Source organism: Bombyx mandarina, chromosome 28 (genome assembly GCF_030267445.1).
Source record: "Bombyx mandarina strain Sakado chromosome 28, ASM3026744v2".
Taxonomy (NCBI): Eukaryota; Metazoa; Arthropoda; class Insecta; order Lepidoptera; family Bombycidae; genus Bombyx; species Bombyx mandarina.
This window is the reverse complement of record NC_143233.1, coordinates 10,121,841-10,148,209: the sequence shown is the minus strand read 5'-3', so window position 1 is coordinate 10,148,209 and position 26,369 is coordinate 10,121,841. Positions and strand designations below refer to the sequence as shown.

The 26,369-nt window shown below is 40.6% G+C and overlaps 1 protein-coding gene across 3 annotated transcripts in view; it reads left to right on the top strand.

Moving 5' to 3' along the window:
• The window catches only part of Nox (NADPH oxidase), a 68,532-nt gene extending 43,030 nt beyond the window's left edge, over positions 1-25,502 (top strand). For all 3 annotated transcript variants that reach the window (XM_089739075.1, XM_089739074.1, XM_028179579.2), the window contains 19 exons: positions 4,567-4,661; positions 5,458-5,569; positions 6,862-6,959; positions 8,076-8,196; positions 9,463-9,613; positions 10,218-10,428; positions 11,662-11,888; positions 13,332-13,520; positions 14,154-14,347; positions 15,282-15,418; positions 16,134-16,318; positions 17,567-17,684; positions 18,729-18,886; positions 19,927-20,041; positions 21,632-21,849; positions 22,386-22,528; positions 23,083-23,286; positions 23,462-23,665; positions 24,323-25,502. In XM_089739075.1, the coding sequence (XP_089595201.1) occupies positions 4,567-4,661; positions 5,458-5,569; positions 6,862-6,959; positions 8,076-8,196; positions 9,463-9,613; positions 10,218-10,428; positions 11,662-11,888; positions 13,332-13,520; positions 14,154-14,347; positions 15,282-15,418; positions 16,134-16,318; positions 17,567-17,684; positions 18,729-18,886; positions 19,927-20,041; positions 21,632-21,849; positions 22,386-22,528; positions 23,083-23,286; positions 23,462-23,665; positions 24,323-24,520 (3,078 nt within the window). In that variant the 3' untranslated portion in view covers positions 24,521-25,502. The remainder of the gene's footprint in view (positions 1-4,566; positions 4,662-5,457; positions 5,570-6,861; positions 6,960-8,075; positions 8,197-9,462; positions 9,614-10,217; positions 10,429-11,661; positions 11,889-13,331; positions 13,521-14,153; positions 14,348-15,281; positions 15,419-16,133; positions 16,319-17,566; positions 17,685-18,728; positions 18,887-19,926; positions 20,042-21,631; positions 21,850-22,385; positions 22,529-23,082; positions 23,287-23,461; positions 23,666-24,322) is intronic.
• The last annotated feature ends 867 nt before the right edge of the window (positions 25,503-26,369 follow it).

Sequence of the window (26,369 nt, the reverse complement as noted above, 5' to 3'; positions counted from 1 at the left end):
CGACGAATTCGTTATCATAAAATCGAAGTGCTATTTTTAAAACGCGAGCTGTTTTTATCCTCCTTTCTAAAGTAAACGTCCTTACAACAATCTCGAAGGCGGATCTGTTCGTGAAACGTCCGAGTCGTGTGTAGTTCTGTATAGGTATCGGTCGTACAGGCCGCGGGTTACATTTCGTAAGCTTGTGTCTCAACTAAACAGCTATTATGGTAATTACCAGCATTATTTCTTTAAGGTCTGCCCCACCTGTAATTGGATCGGGTGATCACTTTAAAATTAATTGATTTGAATATTCACGTTAACACAATTACGCGAGATATGATCTCATATACATGGCCATGTAGCAAGATTTATCACGTATACAAAGAACGGTGGAAAAGCGTCGATGGGGGTGTACAGTAGGTAAACATATGTTTTTTTTTATTGCTTATATGTGTGGACGAGCCCACAGCCCACCTGGTGTTAATTAGTTACTGGAGCCCATAGACATCTACAACGTAAATGCGCCACCCACCTTGAGATATAGAAGAATATATATAGAAGTCGTCGTGGCCTAACGGATAAGACGTCCGGTGCATTCGTGTTGAAGCGATGCACCGGTGTTCGAATCCCGCGGGCGGGGGTACCAATTTTTCTAATGAAATACGTACTCAACGAATGTTCACGATTGACTTCCACGGTGAAGGAACAACATCGTGTAATAAAAATGAAACCCGCAAAATTATAATTTGCGTAATTACTGGTGGTAGGACCTCTTGTGAGTCCGCACGGGTAGGTACCACCGCCCCGCCTATTTTCTGCCGTGAAGCAGTAATGCGTTTCGGTTTGAAGGGTGGGGCAGCCGTTGTGACTATACTGAGACCTTAGAACTATATCTCAAGGTGTGTGGCGCATTTACGTTGTAGATGTCTATGGGCTCCAGTAACCACTTAACACCAGGTGGGCTGTGAGCTCGTCCACACACCTAGGCAAAAAAAAAAAAAAATATATATATAAGTTGTAAGGTCTCGGTATAGTTACAACGGCTGCCCCACCCTTCAAACCGAAACGCATTACTGCTTCACGGCAGAAATAGGCGGGACGGTGGTACCTACCCGCGCGGACTCACAACAGGTCCTACCACCAGTAATATATGTAGGGTCACACACACATGCTTAATAAGGTAACAACCTGGCTACGTCATCTTCACCATTCCACGCTTGTGGGAAAAGGATATTGGGACGACAGTCCAGTTGTAACGGTCACACAGCGAACACAGTTCCACTTAGATAGCTATAATAAAACTGTATGTACCTATTGTATTTTCGGTAAATATAAAAGTGTGTGAGTTAATAACGACTTTCATTTACAACAACTGGGCTCATCCTAAACCATACACGTACAAAACGGCCGTTTGGCGTAAGTGACATGGTCACTACACAAGGGTGTTGCGGGTTCGAATCCCGCCAAGGGAAGATATTTGTATGATAAATATAAATGTCTTTTCCAGGGTTATGGACGTATATTAAATATATGTATGTGTATAATAAAAATCTTACATTTATTTTCGTTATCTGGTACCTGTAACACAAGTTATTTACGAACTTATCACGGGACCAGTTAAGCGTGGCGTGATTGTTAGTAAATATAAAAAAAAAAAGTTCGGTCTGATTACCCAGCCTCTGGTTAAAGCCTTATGACCCACTGTGCAGGTCTCCAAGCTGATATTGAGGGTCATAAGATATCGTACAGCGCAAAGTCTCAGCACAGATAATTAATCAAGGTGTCACGTCACATTTCTTACCCTTGAATAGTGCTGAGAACGTCCCACAATCGTGGGCCACGCCTCGACCTGACCCGCGTGATTTAACACCTGCACTCGGTCGTGCGATAAAGGACTATGTGTCGGTTTAATTACAACAACTGTGCTATGTTAAATTAGTTATGGTTAAGCAACTAAAACGTTCAACAAAAATGTTTACGGACGTCGGTCACTAGATGACTTCCTTTCGATTAGTTTCTCATTGCTCCTGTAGATGGCAGTAACAAATTACCTATCTTAAAATTCTATTATCAATGAAAAATTTTGTAAATTTTCAAAAACCACAAATTGATAAAATTTAATCAATTTGTTTATAACAAATAAATACTTGTATAATTTATTTTCTGTATTTAGTTATACAATAATTAAATGCCTTAACTTCAACAGCATGTAAGCTTAGGGGCATCCGTCACAAGATGTCGCTAGTTTCCACACAGAAAAAGATTTGTCGTAACCATCGCAGTTTCAGGACCCTATTGTTATGTGTCACAGAGTGGTGAGCACTAATGGCTATCGAAAAAGTATTCGTATCGCTATCGAGAAAACATGTATAGGATCTAAACAGCGCCCCCTACCGTCCGTAAAAAGGATAAATTTCAGCAGCACGGATGAGCTTACTTACTTTCGTTTCGCTTTTTTTTCCTATCTAAGCTGAGAGCCTTGAGAGGCTATTTCAGCGTAACCTTAATTAGTAGGTGAGCTCACGGGGCTCAAACCGGAGTGATGCTAATAACACTAACACTAGCAAGAGCCGTGCTTCGCAGAATCTACCACCGGATCGGAAACGCGACCCACTGAGAAGCGTTTCTTTTTTTATATTTTTTATTGCATAGATGGTTGGACGAGCTCACGGCCCACCTGGTGTTAAGTGGTTACTGGGGCCCATAGACATTTACAACGTAAATGCGCCACCCACCTTGAGATATAAGTTCTAAGGTCTCAGTATAGTTACAACTGCTGCCCCACCCTTCAAACCGAAACTCATTACTGCTTCACGGCAGAAATAGGCAGGGTGGTGGTACCTACCCGTGCGGAGTAGGGTAGCCGTTGTAATCACGCACGTCGATGTAAGACATAATTAATTGAAAGGCAAATACTGTTTATCAAGACTTGAGGCTATACCTCCCATTTACAAGTAATCTATCAATAAATACTCCATACTGTGTAGGTGGACTTGGTAACTAATTCAATTACGCCAACTATAACTTCTTACGTGGGTATATAAGTAAATACATTGTTTTTTTTTTGATTAGGCGATTTGTCCGCTTTTATTCAAATAGGTTTGAAGCCTCATTTGCATGGGTTATGATGACGTTATCTTCTGCAAATGTTCCAATTCAAGATTGAAGTTGTTATCTCAAGTTGGGTTGAAAACATTCGCAATGTGATGTGATGGGTTTCACAGCCCGCCTGGTGTTAAGTGGTTACTGGAGCCCATAGACATCTACAACGTAAATGCGCCACCCACCTTGAGATATAAGTTCTAAGGTCTCAGTATAGTTACGACGGCTGCCCCGCCCTTCAAACCGAAACGCATTACTACTTCACGGCAGAAATAGGCAGGGGGGCGATGGTACCTACCCATGCGGTCTTACAAGAGGTCCTACCACCAGTAATATATGGGCTTGTAGGCCGTGCGCTTGTTTTTTTACTATTTCAAGAAGAGACCAATAACGTATAATCGATTGAATTATGCACATATCAATCTTCAACTACGCGTCGAAGATTTTCTCGTCCTATCTGTTAACAATCAGGCCAAATGATATCTAATCTTTCAGCTTCACCGCACAGCTGTCACTTTTGACAGCTGTCACCTGTCATCGTGACATCCCGTACAGGTTCACGTCCAATTAGCGTTCGAGTTCGTGTGTGGGATGATCTTAATTGAAACGTTCTAGAGAATTTTAATTAAGATAAAACTACACGTACACTTCAGTGGAAATACGAATGGTATTAAAATACAATTTTATGGTCATGTCCATATGAGGTGTCAATGGTGTCAAGCGCGTATGTTCTATGGCTGTTTGAGATTGTTTCAAAATAAACGTGGGATCTTGTTGAAGTTTTATTTATTTGTTTATTAGGTAAACTAAGATAATTTAATTTGCTTGCGAAGAAAAACTATAAGCGTAAATTATATGATAATTTGCGTAGTAACTGGTGGTAGGGTGTCTTGAGGGCCCGCAAGATTAAGACATTCCGGTTCGAAACCTGGGTTAGCCGTTATACCACATGTTGAATCCTAGACCTCATGTCTCAAGGGCGGTATCGATTATCCTGGTGGGCTGTTAGTCTCAGGTCTATTCAATAAAAGTAATAAGAATAAATTATTTTGAGTTTATTTGTTGCTCAGACGACGGACAAGCCTCGACCATCCTGGTCTTAAGCGGTTACCGGAATCCATAGACATTTACAATGTAAATCACTCACCTTGAGATATGAATTCTGAATCTCAGTTTTTACTGCTTCACGGCAGAAATAGGCGGGGTGATGGTACTTACCCGCGCGGACTCACAACAGGTCCTACCACCAGTAATTACGCAAATTATAATTTTGCGGTTTTGGTTTTTATTACACGATGTTATTCCTTCACCGTGGAAGTCAATCGTGAACATTTGTTAAGTGCGTATTTCATTAGAAAAATTTGTACCCGCCTGCGGGATTCGAACACCGGCACAGATGGAAACGAATGTCGGGGCCTTACCTTTTAGTCCACGAAAACTTCTATGGGCTAATTAAATAAATTTTACATTTTGTTGTTTCAGGATTTGCTCGAGAGGATATTCCGTTTATTTGACGTCAAGAAATTAGACCATTTAGTCCAAGATGACTGGATCGAGTACCTCAAAGAACGGCTACCGTGAGTAGAACCTTATGTATGAAGGATACCACTGTGTGCTTAGTGAGAGCTTTTTAACGTTCTCGATAGCGTAAAAGTTAACTCGTATGGAGTTGGAACGCTTGCCTACGTTTGCCGCTAGGGGCGCTGTTCCAACTGCATACAAATTTGAGTTAACTTTTACGCTATCGAGAACGTTAAAAAGCTCGCACTAAGCACACTCTTCTACTCATCTTTACGACAAACTTAAGGCTTGATTGAATAAAAATGTTCGTATCGATTGATTTTTCTTACGGTAGGTATATGGTTCGCAGATGGGTCCGCCTGGACTGAAATAGATAGATATTGGAGTCCATAATCATCCCAACCCGAGTGTCACCACCTAATGCAAGTCGGATGTCTGGCACATACCTAAATAATACAGAATACTTGTGTTAAAAATGAACAAAAACAAAGTTTTAATACTTATTTTCAAAGTCGGCTAATTCAAATCAATGATTCACGATATCACCTTATTATGATTTTTTTCTAAGCGTAATACTACGTAACACAAAATTTATAGAACATAATAATATTTAACTATTAGATAATCCAGCGATTCTCAAACTTTTCTTGTCGCGGTACATATATAACGATTTAAAAAATTTTCACCACAAAATCTTAAGATTAAAATTCAGTTAATAGTAACATGTAATATGATGTGTGTTGGATATAAAATTTTGCGGCACACTTGAAAATTTTGCCTAGTGCCGCAGCGCAGTGGTTGAGGATCAGTGACATAATTAAATATACTTGTAAGACAGGGTGTGTTTCACAGGGAAGAGAGGCAGCTGGACCTGGTGGAACAAATCGAGAGTGTCGCGTACGTGTTGTGCGGCGATGGTGTTATCAGCCTCGACACATTTCAACACATCATGCAGAATAAAGTTGTAAGTCGATACCCATGTCGTTTCGGATCCTATAGGTGCTTTTATGTACCTCAAGAACCGGTCACCGTCGAGTAAATTAACCCACAGGCACAGCCCACTGAGTTTCTCGCCGGATCTTCTCAGTGGGTCGCGTTTCCGATCCGGTGGTAGATTCTGCGAAGCACGGCTCTTGCTAGGGCCAGTGTTAGTAACGTTCACAAGTTAGAGCCCCGTGAGCTGACCTACTAATTAGTCAACTTAAACTGGCATAGCCCTGTAAGGTTATCAGATTAGTTAGAAATAAGTCAATACTTTTAATGTAAAGAATGAGAAAGACATAATATGTAGTATGCTTGAATATAAGAAATATTAAATTGAAGACAATTACATACACCACAAGTTGCGACATCTAGCGAAAATTTATGGAATTAGTTTCAAAGCAATCAATATTCCAACTTGATGTAAACAAGCTTTTCTTTTTCTATTTATTATTAAATTAAAATAAAGTTTGTTTTTCAAACTTACATTTAGTATTTGGCAACTACTTTCCTAATACCGAATACGGAAAGTTGTTACATTTGTACGATAGATGGCACTAACATATATTTTTCGGTATTTCATTTTACGGTTCCACAACCAACTCCATGAAACTAATATTAATTGTATTATATTGAAATTTAATTGTTTTTTAAACTATTTTTAATATAACACAGAAATATATTTGTGCGCCAAAGCGCCACAATATTATTTACAAAGGAGACAAGTACCTTGACTTCGCCTTAATAAAACTATAAAATTGTCCCAGTGAACTCGTTCAGTATTAAAATAAAAGTTAAATTTGATTAAGCTATCACTTCAAGTACAGCTCATTTGTAGCAATAATAGCAGACGTATTAATTAAATTGTTTTTGGAAGAAAAAAAATCAGGGATTTATCCATGAGGTTTTTCTTGATCTTATCCCACCTACGAATAAATAATTTGGAATCGGTGTAGTTTGTCCTATTTTTTCAATTTGCCCTATCACAAGTAATTTCTGCACTCACTCCTTTTTCTAGGATGTCTTCTTTCACACAGTCTATCCACGTATTCTTAGGATTCCCCTCCTCACACTACCGTTTACTTGCAGACCCATGTTTATCCATGAACTAAGAAACCCTTAATTCAATGTTCCCGACACGGCTCTGGTGTTTTAAAAAGATTTACCCGATATGTGGGTAGTTGAAAATATTTTAAAAAACTTAATCCAATAAATAGAATACAATGATGAGAGTTGTTTTAGATCGTTTGACAAGATGGTCTGGGATTTTGACAGGTGACGAAGAAACTCTTTAGGGTATTGGACGTTGACGGTGACGGTTATGTTACAGCTGATAAAGTTATGGAATTCCTCTCAACGGTCAGCAGTAGCAGGTGAGTGGTTGATAATGACATTATATACCACCAGGACTATAACCTGGTCAATTATGAAAAAGCCCCACATAATGATGCCGTGTAATGCCATCTATACTAATATATGAGCGTTGGACTCCCTACACCAGTTGCGGGGGCGTTAATGATGAGAATCTTTGTGGGGGTGAGAAATAATAATGTTAATTTTAAATGCCCAGCGAAGCGGACGGGCACAGCTATATAGTACCGTATAATATGAAAACGGTAATGTTTTTTACACTTTAGATATAAATTCAATATTTTAACTTATTTTACTAATTTCATTTCACTTAGCTGTAATAGGTATTGTATAAAAAAAAAGTTAATAGCATTTTCTTGGCTAGTCGCGAGTTTTAAAAATACCTGGATATTAAAAGTATTTTTAAAATTTAATCTCACGTTTATTAATTTCGTTTTACCATTTCCAACATTTCGAATTCTTTACGAAAATTACGTAAAATTAGTTTTAAAAATAATTTTAATTACCTACAGAATAACCTATAATTGAATTTTACTGGATCTGGAATGTGTATGTGTGTGTATGTGTATATTTAAATCGATTGATTGGTACGCCGCATGTAATTCGTTTCCAAATGATTCTTTTCCACCTGATGGTTCTCTGGAAGAGATCGCTCTTAGCGATAAGACCGCTAATTGTACTTTTTTGTATTTATTGTTTCGCATTTTCTTTGGTGTACAATAAAGAATACTTTCTCTCTCTGTCTCTGTCTTTCTCTCTTTTTTTATTATAAAACTAGCGACCCGCCCTCGGCTCGCTTCGGAAACTGTAATTTATTATTGATTTCTCCACTATTTATTTAGTTATTATACAATATAAACCTTCCTCCTCAATCACTTTATCTATTAAAAAACCGTTGCGTAGTTTTAAAGATTTAATCATACATAGGGATATAGGGACAAAAAAGCGACTTTGTTTTATACTGTGTAGTGAAGAGGTTATATAAAATTGGTTTGATTAGGTCCAGAGTCGCTAATTGTATGGGGCTTCTGGATACTGAAGGAGGTCTAAGAACGTACTGTAGCGGAAATGCTTCCGACAATAATTTCTACTAAAACATATTTTCTTTGTCGACACAGACCACGCGTGGGCTTTGATAAGCACAGCGTTGACCGACTGGAGCAACTCTTCAAGGAGACGGTGGGAGATCAGAAGGAGATAACAAGAGAGCAATTTCAGAAGATTGTCGTCTCCAAAAATGTATGTAGTGAATGCATACATGTAAAGTTTCGTTGGTGGAAATAGTTGGGTGTGGTGATGAGGAATGGGAACGTGCCATTGCAGTTTCTTGACACTATTTCACATATTTCATTTTTGGTGGTGGTAGGAACTCTTGTTAGTCCGCGCGGGTAGGTACCACCGCCCTGACTATTTCTGCCGTGAAGCAGTAATGCGTTTCGGTTTGAAGGGTGGGGCAGCCGTTGTAACTATACTGAGATCTTAGAACTTATATCTCAAGGTGGGTGGCGCATTTACGTTGTAAATGTCTAAGGGCTCCAGTAACCACTAAACACCAGGTGGGCTGTGAGCTCGTCCATCCATCTAAGCAATAAATTAATAAATAAAAAACGGTCTCTTAACGTGTTGTGTGACGCTGCTTATACCTTTTGCCTTCCCGCTGACCTGATGAGATGTGATAAAAAGACAATATCACCTTTTCAAGTTAGAAGTGTACAAGTTCCAAAAATATTCGAAATTGGCTTAATATGCGGAATCACCAGTATTTTTATAATAAATACTGTCAAAAGAGCGTACTTTAGTTTTAGTTCACCTATGTTTTTACTACTATTAACAAAATTAATACATAATTTTATCTTACTTTAAAAGACCGATAATGTAACTGGTAAAAAATAATAAATAAATGTTCCAAAGATGATTAATATTAAAAAGATCACATGTTAAGCCTTTAAAACACTCTCCTGTAAAATTAGTAAGTTTTGAGATTATACAGTTTTAATGCGAGAAGACGACATGTTATCACGGTTGCAATTGACTATGAAAATTTGAATATATCGGTAAACAAAGACGTGGTCAGAACTTAGCACCGTTGTCGACCATTCTCTGTTAGAATTAAAATACATTGAAAGGCTTTATACAATTTCGGTCAAAGACTGTGGTGCGGTCAAGTGACCAGATAGCACAGAAAAATTAGGACACTGTAGAATTTTTTTTTTCTTCGTTTTCTTAGATGGGTGGACGAGCTCACAGGCCAGCTGGTGGTTACTGGAGCCCATAGACATCTATAACGTAAATGCGCCACCCATCCTGAGATATAAGTTCTAAGGTCTATGGTTACAACGGCTGCTCCGCCCTTCAAACCGAAACGCATTACTGCTTCACGGCAGAAATAGGCGGGTTGGTGGTACCGTGCGGACTCACAGGAGGTCCTACCACCAGTGGTAATACCAGAGTAGTTCTCTTTAACCCTGACCTGTAGATATTACTCAATTACTTATCTTTTTTCAGCCATTCTTCACAGAGCGGGTTTTCCAGATATTCGATGAAGACGATTCCGGGTCCATCTCTCTCCAGGAGTTCATCGCTGCCGTGCACAGGTTCGCGGGCCAGAGTCCTGACGACAAGATCCGGTTCTTGTTTAAGGTTTATGACTTGGATGGTAAATTTTACTACTTTCATATTTCTATTTCTTGCTTATAACAATGCAAATTAACTACCATGCGAAGTCCATCGTCAAAGATCTGCTGCGGGGTAAACTAACCCTTTGGCTTAGTGGTTATTTAAGAACTGTACCGCGGGATCTGGATACGATTCCGATCAGATCAGTGCAGCCTTTGATATATTTATTAATAAGTGATGTTCGTCAAATTATCGATATTCTATTATAATCACTGACGCCACAGGATTCATTTTCATTCTATTCACAATCATCACAATCACTTCTCTTTTGTTTCGTTGTGTCGTACATGTCCATGGGCTCCAGTAACCACTTATAACCAGGTATGCTGTGAGCTCGTCCACCCAGCTAAGCCAAAAATAAAAATAAAATAAAAATATTGGTATATTGACAAACACTATTTCCTTAAGATTTCTAAGCCTCCAAAAGTCTATTTAATCTTTTTTTTTTACGGCCTTGTAGGCAGACGAGTTTACCGCCCACCTGATGGTGAGTGGTTACTGTCGCCTATGGACTTCAGCAATGCCAGGGGCAGAGCCAAGCTGATGCCTACCTAATCTAAAACCTTGACTTAATTTTCGACCAGGCGACGGCCTAATCCAACACAGGGAGCTGCAGCATGTGATGAGGGCGTGCATGGAGGAAAACGGCATGCAGTTTAGTGATGAGCAACTCTTAGACCTGACCACTGCGATGTTCGAGGACGCTGACGTGGAAGAACGCGGGGCCATCACGTATGAAGCCTTGAAGAACCAGTTGAACAACCACGGGGGGCTGCTGGAGAATCTGTCGATTAGGTATGGAACCAGAATATTGATGGGTCAACTTTTTTTTTATTGCCCTTGTAGGCAGACGAGCACACGACCCACCTGATGGTGAGTGGTTACCGTCGTCCATGGACTTCAGCAATGCCAGGGGCAGAACCAAGCCGCTACAAAGGACATATTTTAGCGCTCGGAAAACACCGTGGAGGGGAGCTCATTCCATAGCCGGATGGTACGTGGCAAAAAAGATCTCTGGAAGCGCACTGTGGATGACCGCAGTGGCTCCAGGTAGTATGGATGAACTCTACTCCGGTGACGGGCGGTGCGATGGTAAAAACGAAATGACATGATCAGATAACTGCGCTCACTGGACTCTGTTGCGAACGCCCTGAGAGAAGCCGAAAACCGAAGCAAATGGAAGCTGGTGGCACAAAGAGCCACGAAGGGCTTTCAGGGACATGACCTTCAGCAATGAAGTATTCGACTAAGAAGAAGAACGTGCATACATAATTAGACTACTAACTCCCACCACTGTAACTCATGTATGGCCAGAGTCTGTAGCCTCACCTCCGCGAAAAGACTGAGCAGTGATATTTAAGCAATAAAATAATCCGAAGGAAAGTTAATTTCGTCTTTGATCCCACAATGAACTCAGTCAGAAGATTATAGTATTTAAATGTTCACTACTCTCCCCGTAAAGGTTTTCGCCGAGTCAATAGGTTTTGCAATAGCGCTTTACTAGGAACTCAGAAAAATGTAAAAGTTTGCGTAAATACCCCGTTTACAATAAACCATTTTCTATCATGCTCCTCATTTTCAAAAAGGGAACACTATTGAATGCTGGTTCCAATTTTTCTAATGAAATACGTACTTAAGAAATGTTCACGATTGACTTCCACGGTGAAGGAATAACATCGTGTAATAAAAATCAAACCCGCAAAAATTATTATTTGTGTAATTACTGGTGGTAGGACCTCTTGCGAGTCTGCGCGGGTAGGTACCACCACCCACCTATTTCTGCCGTGAAGCAGTAATGCGTTTCGGTTTGAAGGGTGGGGCAGCCGTTGTAACTATATTTGAGACCTTAAAACTTATATATCAAGGTGGGTGGCGCACGTTGTAGATGTCTATGGGCTCCAGTAACCACTTAACATCAGATGGGCTGTGAGCTCGTTCACCCACCTAACCAATAAAAAAAAATGCATGTGTACTTCGTTTTCATATAACACAACTTGTCCCATTATAATGAACCATTTTCCCTTACAGCATAGACCGCTGGCTGGTCCCCCCCAAACCAGACCCCAAGCCGAAGAACCTGCGCCATAATCTAGCCAAATTAAAACCTTACCAGTTCTCTTTACCTTACTTCAAAAACAACTATGTTTATGTGATATACCTGGTTCTCTTCTACTTGGTGAATTTTGGGTTGTTCGTGGCGAGATGCATTGAGTACAGACAGTCTAACGGCTTCGTCATCGTGGCCAGAGCTTGTGGTGAGTCCGTTTATCTTATCTTATCTCATACCTTTAAACGAGCAATTCTTGTATATATATAATCTGAATCTCGGAAACGGTTCCAACGATTTTTATAAAATTTAGTATACAGGGGATTTCGGGGGCGATAAATCGATCTAGCTACGATTTATTTTCAGAAAATGTTGTTTTATTCGTGTTTTCAATCAACTTTATCGATAATCAACTTTATGACGCTTCCCGACATCTATTGGCGAATAAGAATACTATTTTACATAATTGAGAACAACTAACTGCTTTAAAGACACAATAATACTATTAAGCTATTTCAGCAGATGGCGTTGTTAAGCCACCCGAAGTCAATGAGTGTTTGGTTTAAGGTTAGACCAAGAAAATGAATTGTTTATTTATATTATTTGTGTCTTTTTAAGTCACGTGTTCACTTAAAAATGCCTAAACTAAAAAAACCGAACAAAGCTCGGTTATCGTCTAGTGCAGTAAATAGGCGAATTTTATATTGTCTTCTTTTGAACCGGTGGTCGTGTTGCCGGGGCTGCCAGTCTTGCGTCTGGGCACAGCGGGATGGATGTGATATGCTCTGCGTCAACCCTGTCCCGCCGTCTCAATAGCCCTAATTGGGCTCCGGCCCGGTCCAAGGTAGGGCGCCGGTTGTGAGCGGCAGGAGTTTTTAGTGAGGTTCAACTCCCACGTACTCCACTTGCCACGCGGGTGGGGATCCGGCTATTTTACCTATGGAAAAAAAAGGGTAGCAGTTTTTTCAATACAGTTCACATTTTTTAATGCTGTGTCTTAAATTGCGACATACACATAACATATCGAGGTGGACTGAAGAGATCCTAAAGGTCGCAGGAATCCGCTAGATGCAGACTGTGGAGCAGAAGCGGTCATCATGGCGAACCTTGGGAGGTCTATGTCCAGCAGTGGACGCTATGGGCTGATGATGATGATGATACACATAATGGTGCTTAAAGGCGCCAGTAGCCACTTTATATATATTATTACGAAGAACAAATGTAATATAAATTTCCATTATTATTTTTCTTAAACAAAAGAAATCGTAGACAAAAACAATAGTTGTTGAAATTTAAGTTAAAAATTCAAAACATATGATATATTTACATAAACGAAAGCTGCTAGTAGATTTTGTAAAATCTTAATAATAACGAATTCAAAAGAGACAAAGTGAGACCTAGCAACGGATTTAGATTTAAGTACTTTAAAAACATATATACCAGTTTTTACGAGGTACGAGACCCTTCAAATATTAAAAACTGTGTATTATGTTCTGCACTGTACAGTACAGTGGCCTGACTTTGGTAAAATTTGATTCGAACCTATTAATTGACTATATTAACCAGGTCCAATATATCAATGATCGTAATACGAATTGAGAAAATTGTGCTAATTCCACTTAGCCTGTTTATATATAGCTTCTCATTCCAGGTCAATGCTTAAATTTCAACTGCGCCTGGGTTCTTGTCCTCATGCTGAGGCACAGTATCACAGCGCTGCGAGTCCGGGGCTTCGGTTCAGTCCTGCCTTTGGATCACCACATATATCTGCACAAGCTGACGGGGACACTCATATTTGGATACAGTCTTCTCCATACGCTGATGCATCTTTGTAATTTTAGTATGTTCAATTATTCATATTATTTTCTCCAAGGGAAACCTTTGAAAATGAAGTCTTGACCAGTTTTGTCTTAGATAGTCGGTCAAGAATATGAGTACTTAATGTAGGCATATATTGTCCTTAACTAGCCTTCGCACTAGGGACTGAAAAGCTTTTCAATTCTTTTTTTTTATTGCTTAGATGGGTGGACGAGCTCACAGTCCACCTGGTGTTAAGTGGTTGGTGGAGCCCATAGACATCTACAACGTAAATGCGCCATCCACCTTGAGATATAAGTTCTAAGGTCTCAGTATAGTTACAACGGCTGCCCCACCCTTCAAACCGAAACGCATTACTGCTTCACGGCAGAAATAGGCAGGGTGGTGGTACCTACCCGCGCGGACCCTCAAGAGGTCCTACCACCCGTAAAAAATTCAACCCCAATTCAGGAAAATTAACCATAAGAAACCTAACCTAAACCCCCATTCATGGACGAGTGCACAGGGCTAAAATTGAGAATGACCTCAAGTTTTGAGGAGCCAATAATTTTTTTAACTCTGGTAACTTAACACCAGATAGAACGTGATTTCGTCACAAGTTTAATGCAAAAAAGATGAATAAACTAGAAGTACATACATTTTCATCTCTGTCCAGGTCTCGTTGTAGTCAACGATCCAGTGATAAACAAGTCAAATTACACTCTGACTGAATGGCTACTGACGGAGCGCCCAGGGTTATTCGGACTGGTGGGAGGCTGTGCTAACGCTACAGGAATAGCTTTAGTCGTAATTCTTGCTGTGATGTTCGTCTGTAGCCAGCCCTTCATACGGAGGGGAGGAAGTTTTGAGGTATACCATCATCATCATCATTATCTTGCCCTTCTCCCAGTCGCCTGGGGTCGGCGCAACATGTTTTCTCCTTCCATACTCCTCTATCATATACCATTTCTTCGCTCACTCCCCTCTTACCCATATCGTCTTTCACGCAATCCATCTATTTCTTCTTAGGTCTACCTCTTCCTCTATATCCTTCCACATTCATAGTTAACATTTTATTACCAACCTAATTTACATCTCGTCTCATCACATGTCCATACCATCCCAAACACGCACATCTCAGCTTCTCTGTCACAGGTGCCACTTTCAGACTTCCTCTAACATATTCTATCCATTCTCGTTACTCCACACATCCATCGCAACATTCGCATCTCTGCTGCATGCAATCGCCTCTCATCTGCCACTGTAGTGGTCCAACAAGCTGATCCATACAAGTGATGAGGTATATCATCAATTAGGGTATAATCCGTTATTATACTGGCTGTAATAGTAGAGATGTGGTTTGAAAGTCTATTAGCTTCAATATGACATCCTAACACCGGATGACCCGTGAGGTCTTCCACCCATCTTCTCTTCTTCTTTTTCTCCACCTTATCCCACTAGCGGTAGGAAGTGGCTTGGCTCTGCCCCTGGCATTGCTGAAGTCCATGGGCGACGGTAACCACTCACCATCAGGTGTGCCGTATGCTCGTCTGCCTACAAGGGTAATAAAAAAAAAGGTGGGGTCGGCATAGCTAATTTTTCTCTTCAATTTTCTTCTATCAGCCGTCATCTTAACATCCACTCCTCTCTCTCTCATATCGTCAATCACACACTCCATCCATGTCTTCTTCGGTCGACCTCTTTCCCCTCTACCTTGCACTACCATTTCCATGCATCTTCTAATCACATGCACCCACCCATCTAGTGCCATAAATAATAAAAAAATACTCAATAAATATTTCAGGTATTTTACTGGACTCATCTGCTGTATGTGCCTTTCTGGTTACTACTGATCTTCCACGGACCCAACTTCTGGAAGTGGTTCATAGTACCGGGAACTATTTATCTCACCGAGAGGATCTTGAGATTGGCTTGGATGAGGTATCGTAAGCAGCGATAAGGAATCCTTTTTTTTATTGCTTAGATGTGTGGACGAGCTCACATCCCACCTCGTGTGAAGTGGTTACTGGAGCCCATAGACATCTACAACGTAAATGCCGCCACGCACCCTTGAGATATAAGTTCTAAGGTCTATAGTTACAACGGCTGCCCCGCCCTTCAAACCAAAACGCATTACTGCTTCACGGCAGAAATAGGCAGGACCTACCCGCCTGCCTACCTGTACCTACCCGCGCGGACTCACAAGAGGTCCTACCACCAGTAAATTGGCTATTTTAGATTAGCTTTGATAATTTGATCAAAAGACTCGCTTCCCACTGATAGACGGAGTGATGCCAATTAAAATACAAGGTCAAACAGTTCTATCTCTCATCAACCGAATGATCATTGTTTTATACTTTTCGTATATACTGTGTTACTTATAATATTTTGTATTCAAATTTAACAATATTTGCTATGTGTGTGCATTTCTATAATTCTCATGTTGTATTTGTTATTGTAGCTGCTCTACACACACTCATCACTTTTAATTATTATTCTCATAATCCTCTCGCAGGTCTGCTGGAAGAGATTTTTTAAAGAAATAAGCAGTGCCTTTGTACATAATTTTCCTATTACTCTGTACTATGTCTTTTACATAAATATATAAATAAATAAAATGCTATCTGAATTGTTGTACCAAAATTGCCTTCTCCAGGTCAGAGCGCGGCAAAACGTACATCTCCTCGGGGATACTCCTGCCATCCCGGGTGACGCATCTCGTCATCAAGAGACCGCCGGCCTTCGACTATCACGCCGGCGACTACGTCTTCGTCAACATTCCAGCCATCGCCAGCTACGAGTGGCATCCTTTCACGATCAGCAGCGCGCCTTCTCAACATGGTAGGTCTGGTCGACGTTGGTAAACGCCACTTCGATAAAACGGCACGACACGAGAACCCTCTCATCGTGGCTGCCGGTAACTACATTCCCGATCTTGCGGACAGAATGGAAAGCAGTCGACGTCGCCCCAAACACGTCATCTCGGATCCTCCCGATCCACTAACGGTGCTTTTAGATACCTCAAGCACCGGTCATTGTTCTCGTCGAACCCGTCGCTTGTGACGAAGGGCTCGACGAGTAAATTAACCCTCAGACACATCTCACTGAGTTACTCGCCGGATCTTCTCAGTGCGTCGCGTTTCCGATCCGGTGGTAGATTCTGCGAAGCACGGCTCTTGCTAGGGTTCGTGTTAGCAACGTCGTCAGGTTTGAGCCCCGTGAGCTCACCTGCTGGTTAAGGCAACGCTGATATAGTTTTGAGAGGTTCTCAGCTTAGGTAAGAAAAAAAAAGTTGGTGAACGATTTGAACAAACAAATTAATTGTCCATTGGTGACGCTGTAAAGGTTTTGTGCTTTACCGACCAGACGTTTGTAGGTTCACGTTACGAACTTATTAAGTTATTTGTATTACATAGTTACATTTTACATTATACACGCAAAAATTATAAATTGCGTAATTACTGGTGGTAGGACTTCTTGTGAGTCCGCACGGGTAGGTACCACCGCCCTGCCTATTTATGCCGTGAGGCAATAATGCTTTTCGGTTTGAAGGGTGGGGCAGGCGTTGTAACTATTTTGAGACCCTAGAACTTATATCTTATAGTGAGTGGCGTATTTACGTTCTAGATGTCTATGGGCTCCAGTAACCACTTAACATCAGGTGGGCTGTGAGTTCGTCCACCCATCTAAGCAATAAAAAAAAACATTAATTTCAAAAATGTACACTCCACTAGACTCAGCTAAGTTAGAAAGAACAATAGTGGAAGATACATTTTCACTGTTAAGGTCCGCTGACATATTTAAAAGCTATAACGTAGAACCTATTTAACTAATAATTAAAAAAGTAATAAAGTCATTAATGAACAAATTTCTTTGATCGTAGCCTTAGTTTTTTTGTTTATTGCCCTTGTAGGTAGATAAGCATACGGCCCACCTGATGGTGAGTGGTTACCGTTGCCCATGGACTTCAGCAATGCCAGGGGCAGAGCCAAGCCGCTGCCTACCGAAAGTTTGTAGTTAAAGAAGTTTGCATACCAAGCGTACATAGACCTGCCACGCCTTGTCTTTGACCAACCTAATGCCTTTTAGATTACATCTGGCTCCACGTACGAGGAGTAGGGGAGTGGACGAACAGATTGTACTCGTATTTTGAGGAGCAGGCCAGGATACATGCTGCTGATGCGAGCTCCAGGCTCGGGGAACACCAGTGAGTAAGAATCAAGGTCCACTATTACACGCTATACTTAGTCTGGCCATAAATACTGTTACAATTAAAAATAAACAAAATATTACATTTGAATTTGGAATCTGTCATTTTTATATGATTGCTCATTGAGTTTTCTCATTTTGGCGCCAATACATTGTACAATATTTTGCGATATTAAAATGGAGTGAGGTGATAAAGAGAACCGAATCGCTGTGATTGCATTACACAAAGTAGGTATGGAGCCAAATGCAATTTTTAAAACTCTCCATACGCTTGGTATTAGTAAAATGTTTGTGTACCGGGCTATTAATATGAGCAATGAGACCTCCTTAGCTTCACTAATATGTATGTTTGTAAGTTTCAAATTCAAATTCAAATTCAAAATCATTTATTTCAACTTGGATGTCATCAAAAACACACTTGTTGAATGTCAAAATGTAAAAGAAAATGTTAACTCTACCACCGGTTCCAAAAAAAAAGCCACAGTCCTGAGAAGAACCGGCGAAACAAACTCAGCGGGTTTGTAACTGACTCCTTTAGACGTGATTTTGACCCACTTTAAACGGCCAGATTTCATTCAAACTTTGTAGATTTATCGAGGAACGATGACAATACACTAATTTAATAAGATCGTTCCATTATTCAATTTGCAAAATAAGATTTTTGCCAATTTATATAATTTTTATCTATAGTCGATAAGGCAGGAATTGATGTTAAAGTACTTAATAGTTTAAAAAATACGCTTTTATAGAAAATTCAACTAAAAAATAGAAAATAAATTTTAATAAATTTAAATTGAAAATATTGTAAAATATATTTTATTTAAAAAAAAGCGTGGGTTGCTTTTTAAGATATTATTGAAATAATAATTCTTCTACTCGTATCTGTCAGAAAAATTATTTATAACTAATAGCACCGTGCACCATGCACGCTTTTTTGTACAATAAATATATTTTACACTATTTTCAATTTAAATTTATTACAATTTATTTTTACCTCCGTTTGGAGACGTGTCTCACAATCTGAATCTAATGTTTCTGGCAGACAAGTAACCCGCACCACATCGATCCTGAGCAAACGGAAGAGTTCCGGCGGGAGTGCCAAGAAGAGATCGGTGGACTTCTCTCGTTCCTGTTACACCAGCGAAGCTTTCACTCTTGACGAGGAGGAGAACAATGCGGAATATAAGAAGGAATTCGAAGGTTTCCATACCCGTGACTTTTTTTTATGATTGAAGATTTACTGGTGGCCCGGAGGCCTTTCCAGTTTCACCAGGAAAGGTGGGCGAGCAAAGACTCAGCCAGGAGGGGTGGGATTTGCTAACAGCTGCCCGAGCGCCTCCGAAGGAGACCTAACAACTCAAGAGCAATTGTTTCGCGAATGAATCTACTACCGGATCGGAATCGCGACCCGCTGAGAAGATCCGGCGAGAAACTCAGCGAGCTGATGCATGGGTTAGGTTGCACGGCGACCTCTTTGTCAAATTCGACGAGTACGGTTACCGGGATTCCTCAGTCTGCTCCTAATGTTAGAGCTGAAGGTATCTAGTGCAAGAGTTATTGGATCTGATGGATCCGTAAGGACGTGGCCCATGACGTATACTGTCTTGATTGGGATATCTTTATCTTTAAAAACATGAACATGACTGTCACTATTCAATCGAAAATTTACAAGAATACGACCCCCGGTTCATTCGTGTGTAGCGATGCACCGGTGTTCGAATCCCGCAGACAAGTAACAAACAATCTTTCTAATGAAATACGTACTTAACAAATGTTCACGATTGACTTCCATGGTGAAGGAATAACATCGTGTAATAAAAATCAAACCCGCAAAATTATAATTTGCGTAATTACTGGTGGTAAGGCGCCTTGTGAGTCCGCACGGGTAGGTACCACTACCGTGCCTATTTCTGCCGTGAAGCAGTAATGCAGCTCTGTATAAATGCTGAGGCAGCGTTGCACTGCAGAAGTGAAACTTAGAATTCATATCTCAATGTTAGGACTAATTAAAATTAATAATTATTAAATGCCACCAGCCTCTTGGGCACTCTGCCCTGACTTGGGGTCAATTTTTTACATTATCTAGTTTTATTTTTAGTTTGGTATATGTATATAGTTTATTTAGTAGTTTTCTGTCAGTATATAATAAAAAAATTTAGGAAATTCGTTAATTTTAATTAGTAATTTGAAGTCTGATATTTCGAAATAAAATTTGGTTCATATAATTATTTGCTCAACAGCATTTTCGCCTACTTCGATAACGCACAGCACATTGTTGGCGCCAAAGCACTTAGAGAAGTCTGCTTCCATGCCTGATGTGCAGAAGAACATCAAAAAGCGACAGAGAATATTGGCGTAAGTTTCAAACGCTCCAGAAGTATGGATTTTAGCGATCCAATTACCGAATGATACCTTCTTTGGGCCGGTGATTTAACCACAGGATTATTAATCGCAGTGTTGGAGGCGTTAGATATAGTGCCCCAGTAAACTTGCCCATTGTTTTTCCACTAAAGCGTCTAATCCCGCCTAGACATGATTCTAAAAGAAGGGGAGCTTGGCTTAACACAGATCCGTCACCTCCACCCATAGGACTCCGGATATACTCGTAACATATCCATCCAGGAAGCCTTATTATGTTACCTGGTAGCAAACGGTTACCGTAATTCAAAGACGTCGTTAATGGCAAGGTCACAATCAAGCGGCTGCTTACTGCAAATAAGAAGAAATAAGTCAGGAGAAATGGTTTTTTTTTTGCCCTTGTAGGCAGACGAGCATACGGCCCACCTGATGGTGAGTGGTTACCGTCACCCATGGACTTCAGCAATGCCAGGGGCAGAGCCAAGCCGCTGCCTACCGCTTAATACTCTCCACAAGCCTCGTTTGAAGAAGGACATGTCATAGCGCTCGAGAAACACTGTGTAGGGGAGCTCATTCCATAGCCGGATGGTACGCGGCAAAAATGACCCCTGGAAACGCAAATCGTGTAAAACTCATTCCAGAACCGAATAGTATATAGTAAAACGTAATGTCTTGAGATTCCATACCTATGGATATGCGTATGATATAGGAATGGAGTCTGCCATAGTTGCGGATGTTGCAATGAGAGAACGGAGAGGAAAAACATTTCAAACGATTCCTCAGAGTACATTTCGAAGGACATACGGTACAGACCCATCGAACCAATCCTCCCGTCGATATAGAGGCTCTAAAAGACCTGCACGATTAAGATAAAACACGATTATAGATTGAGCATGATTACGTATGAACCTTGACAAGACGAAAGTCATGTTCAATGATAAAATCGTCCCGCGCCAAGTTACCATCTCGAATGCAGTAATCGAAAGAAGTAAAAGACTTTGTCTACCTCGATCAGGCTATCCAGCTTGGCCGGGGTAACTTCAATACAGAGATTGAGAGACGCATACGACTGGGTTGCAAATTCCTCAATGCCTGAAGACAAAAGTCTTTAACCAATGCGTTCTCCCCGCGATGACCTACGGCGCGGAAACCTGGACACTGACGGCAGGGCTGACCCATAAGTTAAGAGTCGCACAGCGGGCGATGGAGAGAGCTATGCTCGGTATTTCTCTAAGGGACAAAATCCGGAACGAAGAAATTCGACGGAGAACAAAAGTCGAAGACATATCTCTCAAAGTTAGCAGACTGAAGTGGCAATGGGCCGGTCACATCTGTCGAGCCAGCGACGCCAGGTGGGTGAGGAAAGTCCTCGAACGGAGGCCACGGATGGGTACCAGGAGCGTGGGGCGTCCTCCAACCAGGTGGACTGACGACTTAGTGCGCACGGCGGGAAGTCGTTGGATGCGGAAGGCGGAGGATCGCATTATGTGGAAGACATTGGGGAAGGCCTATGTCCAGCAGTGGGCAGATAAAGGCTGATGATGATGATTACGATTTAAATATACATTTAAACTTGAAACGTTTTAGGATGCGAGAATTCATGCGCTCAGAATCCGAGAGAAGCTTCGATTTGGTCAGTGTGAAGGCACAAAAAAAGACAACGAGCGCTTATAAAAGCCCCCAACACAGAGTGCTGGCTCAAAGCTTTCGGTATATGAGAAATAAGCCCGTTATTATAGCTTTTAAGACTCCAAGCCTTGAGAGCTGTGAGAGAAGGCAGTCTAATGATAGCATTTTGACTATTGGTGAGTTGAATTTAAGCAATATTTATGTAAATTAAGATACTAATAGCTCCTTTTTATTAGCTTTCTGATCTTCCTCTAAATTTGCGGTGTACTCTTCTTATTATTGGAACGAAAGGAAATAGCATTAGAAAGAAATAGAACTGATTGTGCCTAAAAAGTCTGCAACTGTACCTATGTCGAAAATTTTAAATAAAACCACACTTCCGCCGGAGGCGAGCTCACAATCCAATATGAATTTACCACGGCCGCAGATTAGACAGTCGATCAAATAGATTAATTAGGTTCACTTAGTCTTTTCTATCCAAGGTGGCTATGCCGAGTTATGCACAAACTCAGCTACCCAAAAACCGTGCAAAGTACCACTTTCCTTCAGGTAGATAAAGTAGAAGTCTGAATTTTGTTAAGAGCAGCTATATCTTTAAATAGCATCACGTTAAGTAAATGGTTCACGGCAGAAACAGTCAAGATGTGGGTCACGACCAGGACAGGTCTACCACACGTCTCACCACAGTGCCTACAGACTTTTAATTTCGCAGCAAGACGCAGATTGTCGAAGAGTCTATCACCAGATCGAGATCCGGAGAGTTTCGACAAGCCTGACATCAACATCATTAGTCCTTCGGAGTCCACGGCTGATGACCACTCCTTCTCCAGCTATGCATTTGGAAAACCACTCGAAGTGAGTCAATAGCAATATCTTTATGCGTACGATTATTTGGTGCTGATATTTTCCCGTATTTTCTTCTTTTAAGTCTCACATTAGGCGGGGTCAAAATGCATCAGTAGCGTCGGGTAATCAGGCGGGTACCAATTTTTCTAATGAAATACGTACTCAACAAATGTTCACGATTGACTTCCACGGAAGGAATGGCCTCGTGTAATAAAAATCAAACCCGTACAATAATAATTATAATTTGCGTTATTACTGGTCCGCACGGGTAGGTACCACCACCCCGCCTACTTCTGGAAAATATAGGCCTTAGCGATACAGACCAATGCCTTATCCTTAAACCACGCTCTGTAAATAGTCCAGTTACCGCAGCAGCAACCTGTTTGAGGTTAGGTACCCCGTCGGATGTTTTTTTTATTGCCCTTGTAGGCAGACGAGCATACGGTCTACCTGATGGTGAGTGGATACCGTCACCCTTTGACTTCAGCAATGCCAGGGGCAGAGCCAAGCCGTTGCCTACTTTACTGCCTACTGCTTTATTGGAATATCGCGTGTTCCACCAGATCTACCTGGACGGGCCGTACGGAGCGGCGTCGTCCCACATCCTGCGCGTGGAGCACGCCGTGCTGGTGGCGGCCGGCATCGGCGTCACGCCCTTCGCGGCGCTGCTGCAGGAGCTGGCCCACAGACACCAGGCCGCGAGGAACACCTGCCCACGCTGCTCCCACACTTGGGCCGTTCAACCAGTCGGGACAACGCTTAAAAAGGTATATTCGAAAAACGTTAGTATGAATTTAGAAAGTACCGGTATAGACATGGAGCATATCAACTTGTGTTTTTTCCAACGCTTTTTTCTTCATACCTGATCTGGTAACCTTAGAGGACTATTTTTTATATTTTTTGATTGCTTAAAAAATATCAGTATCTCTCTGTCTGACTAAGGTGGATTTCTTCTGGATAAACCGTGAGCAGCGCTCGTTCGAGTGGTTCGTCTCCCTGCTCTCCCAGCTGGAGATGTCGCAGGCTGAGCTCTGCGGAGACGAGGGCAGGTTCCTCGACATGCACATGTACATCACCAGCGCCCTACAGAGACACGACATGAAGGCGGTCGGACTGCAGCTGGCTTTGGATTTGTTGCACGAAAAGGTATGTAGGAACCGACCTTTTTTGATAGGTTAGAAAATTATTGATAATAATTAATAATTGATAATATTTATTTATATATATTTTTATATGTATATATTTATGTATGTGTATTTATTTAAGTACGAGTATTTGTATCTATAAATATTATGTATGTTAGATATACACATATGCTTAAGTAATAATAATATACTATCACACTACACCTACCAAGCTTCATCTCTGCACTCCCTAAGGTAGACTGTTAGAGAATACCTATGGCATTAAGTCCACCTTTATACTTTCTAGTATAAGAAGTTATAAATAAATAAATTAATAAATAAAAATAATGTACCTTATGACCGGCTCAGTGAGCTCTAAATGCTATGATGTATCCTTATCGTGACCCGCTTTGTGCGGGATTGTCCCGCTTACAGGCTATCCGTCCCGCTGTCCCCAACGAGAACAAAAATGTCCCGCTTTCGTTTATCTGTTGTGCATGTTTTTATTAGAAACTTGCCAAATACTTAAATATTCCAAATCCTTATTCTATTACAAAATACATACTAAAGCAACGCTAATTTTGCTATAATAAAGTAGTTTTTTGTAGCGAAATTATTTTTAAAAATTCCAGCAGGATAAAAGCTGTCAGACAATAAATATACATTCTATTATTGAAAGGGAAAACGCGACCTCATAACGGGCTTGAAGACCCGCACGAACGCCGGAAGACCGAACTGGGATAAGGTATTCCAACAGCTGCAGCAGCAGAATAAAGGAAAGGTCACGTTGTTCTACTGCGGACCTCCACAGCTGGCCAGGATACTCAGAGTCAAATGTGACCAATTCGGCTTTGATTTCAGGAAGGAAGTCTTCTAATCTTCTTGCAACTAGCTGTCCTGAGTCCTTTTAGATATCCTTTGCTATCTTTATTATGGTATCATAACATGACCCACTTTATTTATAGATTATTGATGTCCATGGACATTGGAGGTACTGTAACAAGTGCTCTCTTATTTTCCGTAATACCATACTCTGTTCTTAAATCTGACTATCATAAATGTAAATATTGCTCAGGAATAACTAAATAAATTGAACTCCAAACTATTTATAAGCCCGATTTTTTTTTAAATAACACGTGGATACTTCTTCTAACTAATTCCTTGTTGACATGTTCTATCTGTAAATACTATATAATTCATTGTTTCAACATTATTTTGTTGTCTTATTATTATTATATCTGCGCTTTTCAATTTTAAATGTTTCAAATCAATTTGATAATTGTTAATTCTCACTTTTATTTTTACTATAGACGCCTTGCCCTTGTGACAATAATGAATATTAAAAAAATTACGTGCTGTGTGTTTGCGTGTGTGTGTGAATAAGTTTTTTCTCTCAGTTATCGAAAACGCTGTGTCAATAATTCAAAAGATTTACCATTTTTATTTTAATTCCAGCTTTTCGTAATAATAAATAAAAATAATATACCTACGACACTCGAGAAGAGAACAGTGCAATAGATAAAACATGTATCTGTTAGAATAAAACTGACATAAGCATTAAATTAAATTTATTGAGACAATATTCGTCTTTACATTCCTGTTGTCCACTCTGTGTTGCCAGATAAAAAAATGGCACGATTAATAGATTTAAAAAAATGCCTAATATTATTCGAAAATTGCACAGTCCGTGAAAAATAATTTTTAAGTTAAATCGGAACAAATAAGTTTTTCCTTTGGACATCTCCATATTCGGGAGAGCTTTACTTCTATAAAGTCACTGTTATATGGTAAATGTAAAAAGATGTTTTTCTGTGTTCATTTCTGTTGTTATAATTAATTTATTAATAAAATTTTATTCATAGAACGTGTTTTAATAGACCTTGCATTCTCATGATCCACGTGTAGTCGTCGTGGCCTAACGGATAAGACGTCCGGTGCCTTCATGTTGAGCGATGCACCGGTGTTCGAATCTCAGGCGGGTACCAATTTTTCTAATGAAATACGTACTCAACAAATGTTCACGGTTGACTTCCGCGGTGAAGAAATAACATCGTGTAATAAAAATGAAACTCCGTAAAATTATAATTTGTGTAATTACTGGTGGTAGGACCTCTTGTGAGTCCGCGCGGGGTAGGTACCACCATGCCTATTTCTGCTGTGAAGCAGTAATGCGTTTCGGTTTGAAGGGTGGGGCAGCCGTTGTAACTATACTTGAGAACTTAGAACTTGTATCTCAAGGTGGGTGGCGCATTTACGTTGTGGATGTGGGCTCCAGTCCAGTTACCACTTAACACCAGGTGGGCTGTGAGCTCGTCCACCCATCTAAGCAATAAAAAAAAAATTGTCAAAGGTCCGAAGCTCCAGGCGAAGCTTGTACAACGCTTTCAGTTTTTCTTAAAATTAAGTTTTGACCAGTACTAACGGTCTCCGGTTCGAGATTCATTCACTATACAAATATTATCTTTGTCATAGGTGGCGCCATGGCGGTCCGACTCAAACATCGGCTCTGGGTGCTTAGTGAGAGTTTTTAACGTTCTCGATAGCGTAAAAGTTAACTCTAGAACAGCGCCCCTAGCGGCAAACGTTGGTAAACGTTCCAACTCCATACAAATTTGAGTTAACTTTTACGCTATCGAGAAAGTTAAAAAAATCGTACTAAGCACACTCACTGGTCGGAATTTGGGAAATAAAACAACAGGCCTCAATCCAAATTTACGTTACTAATA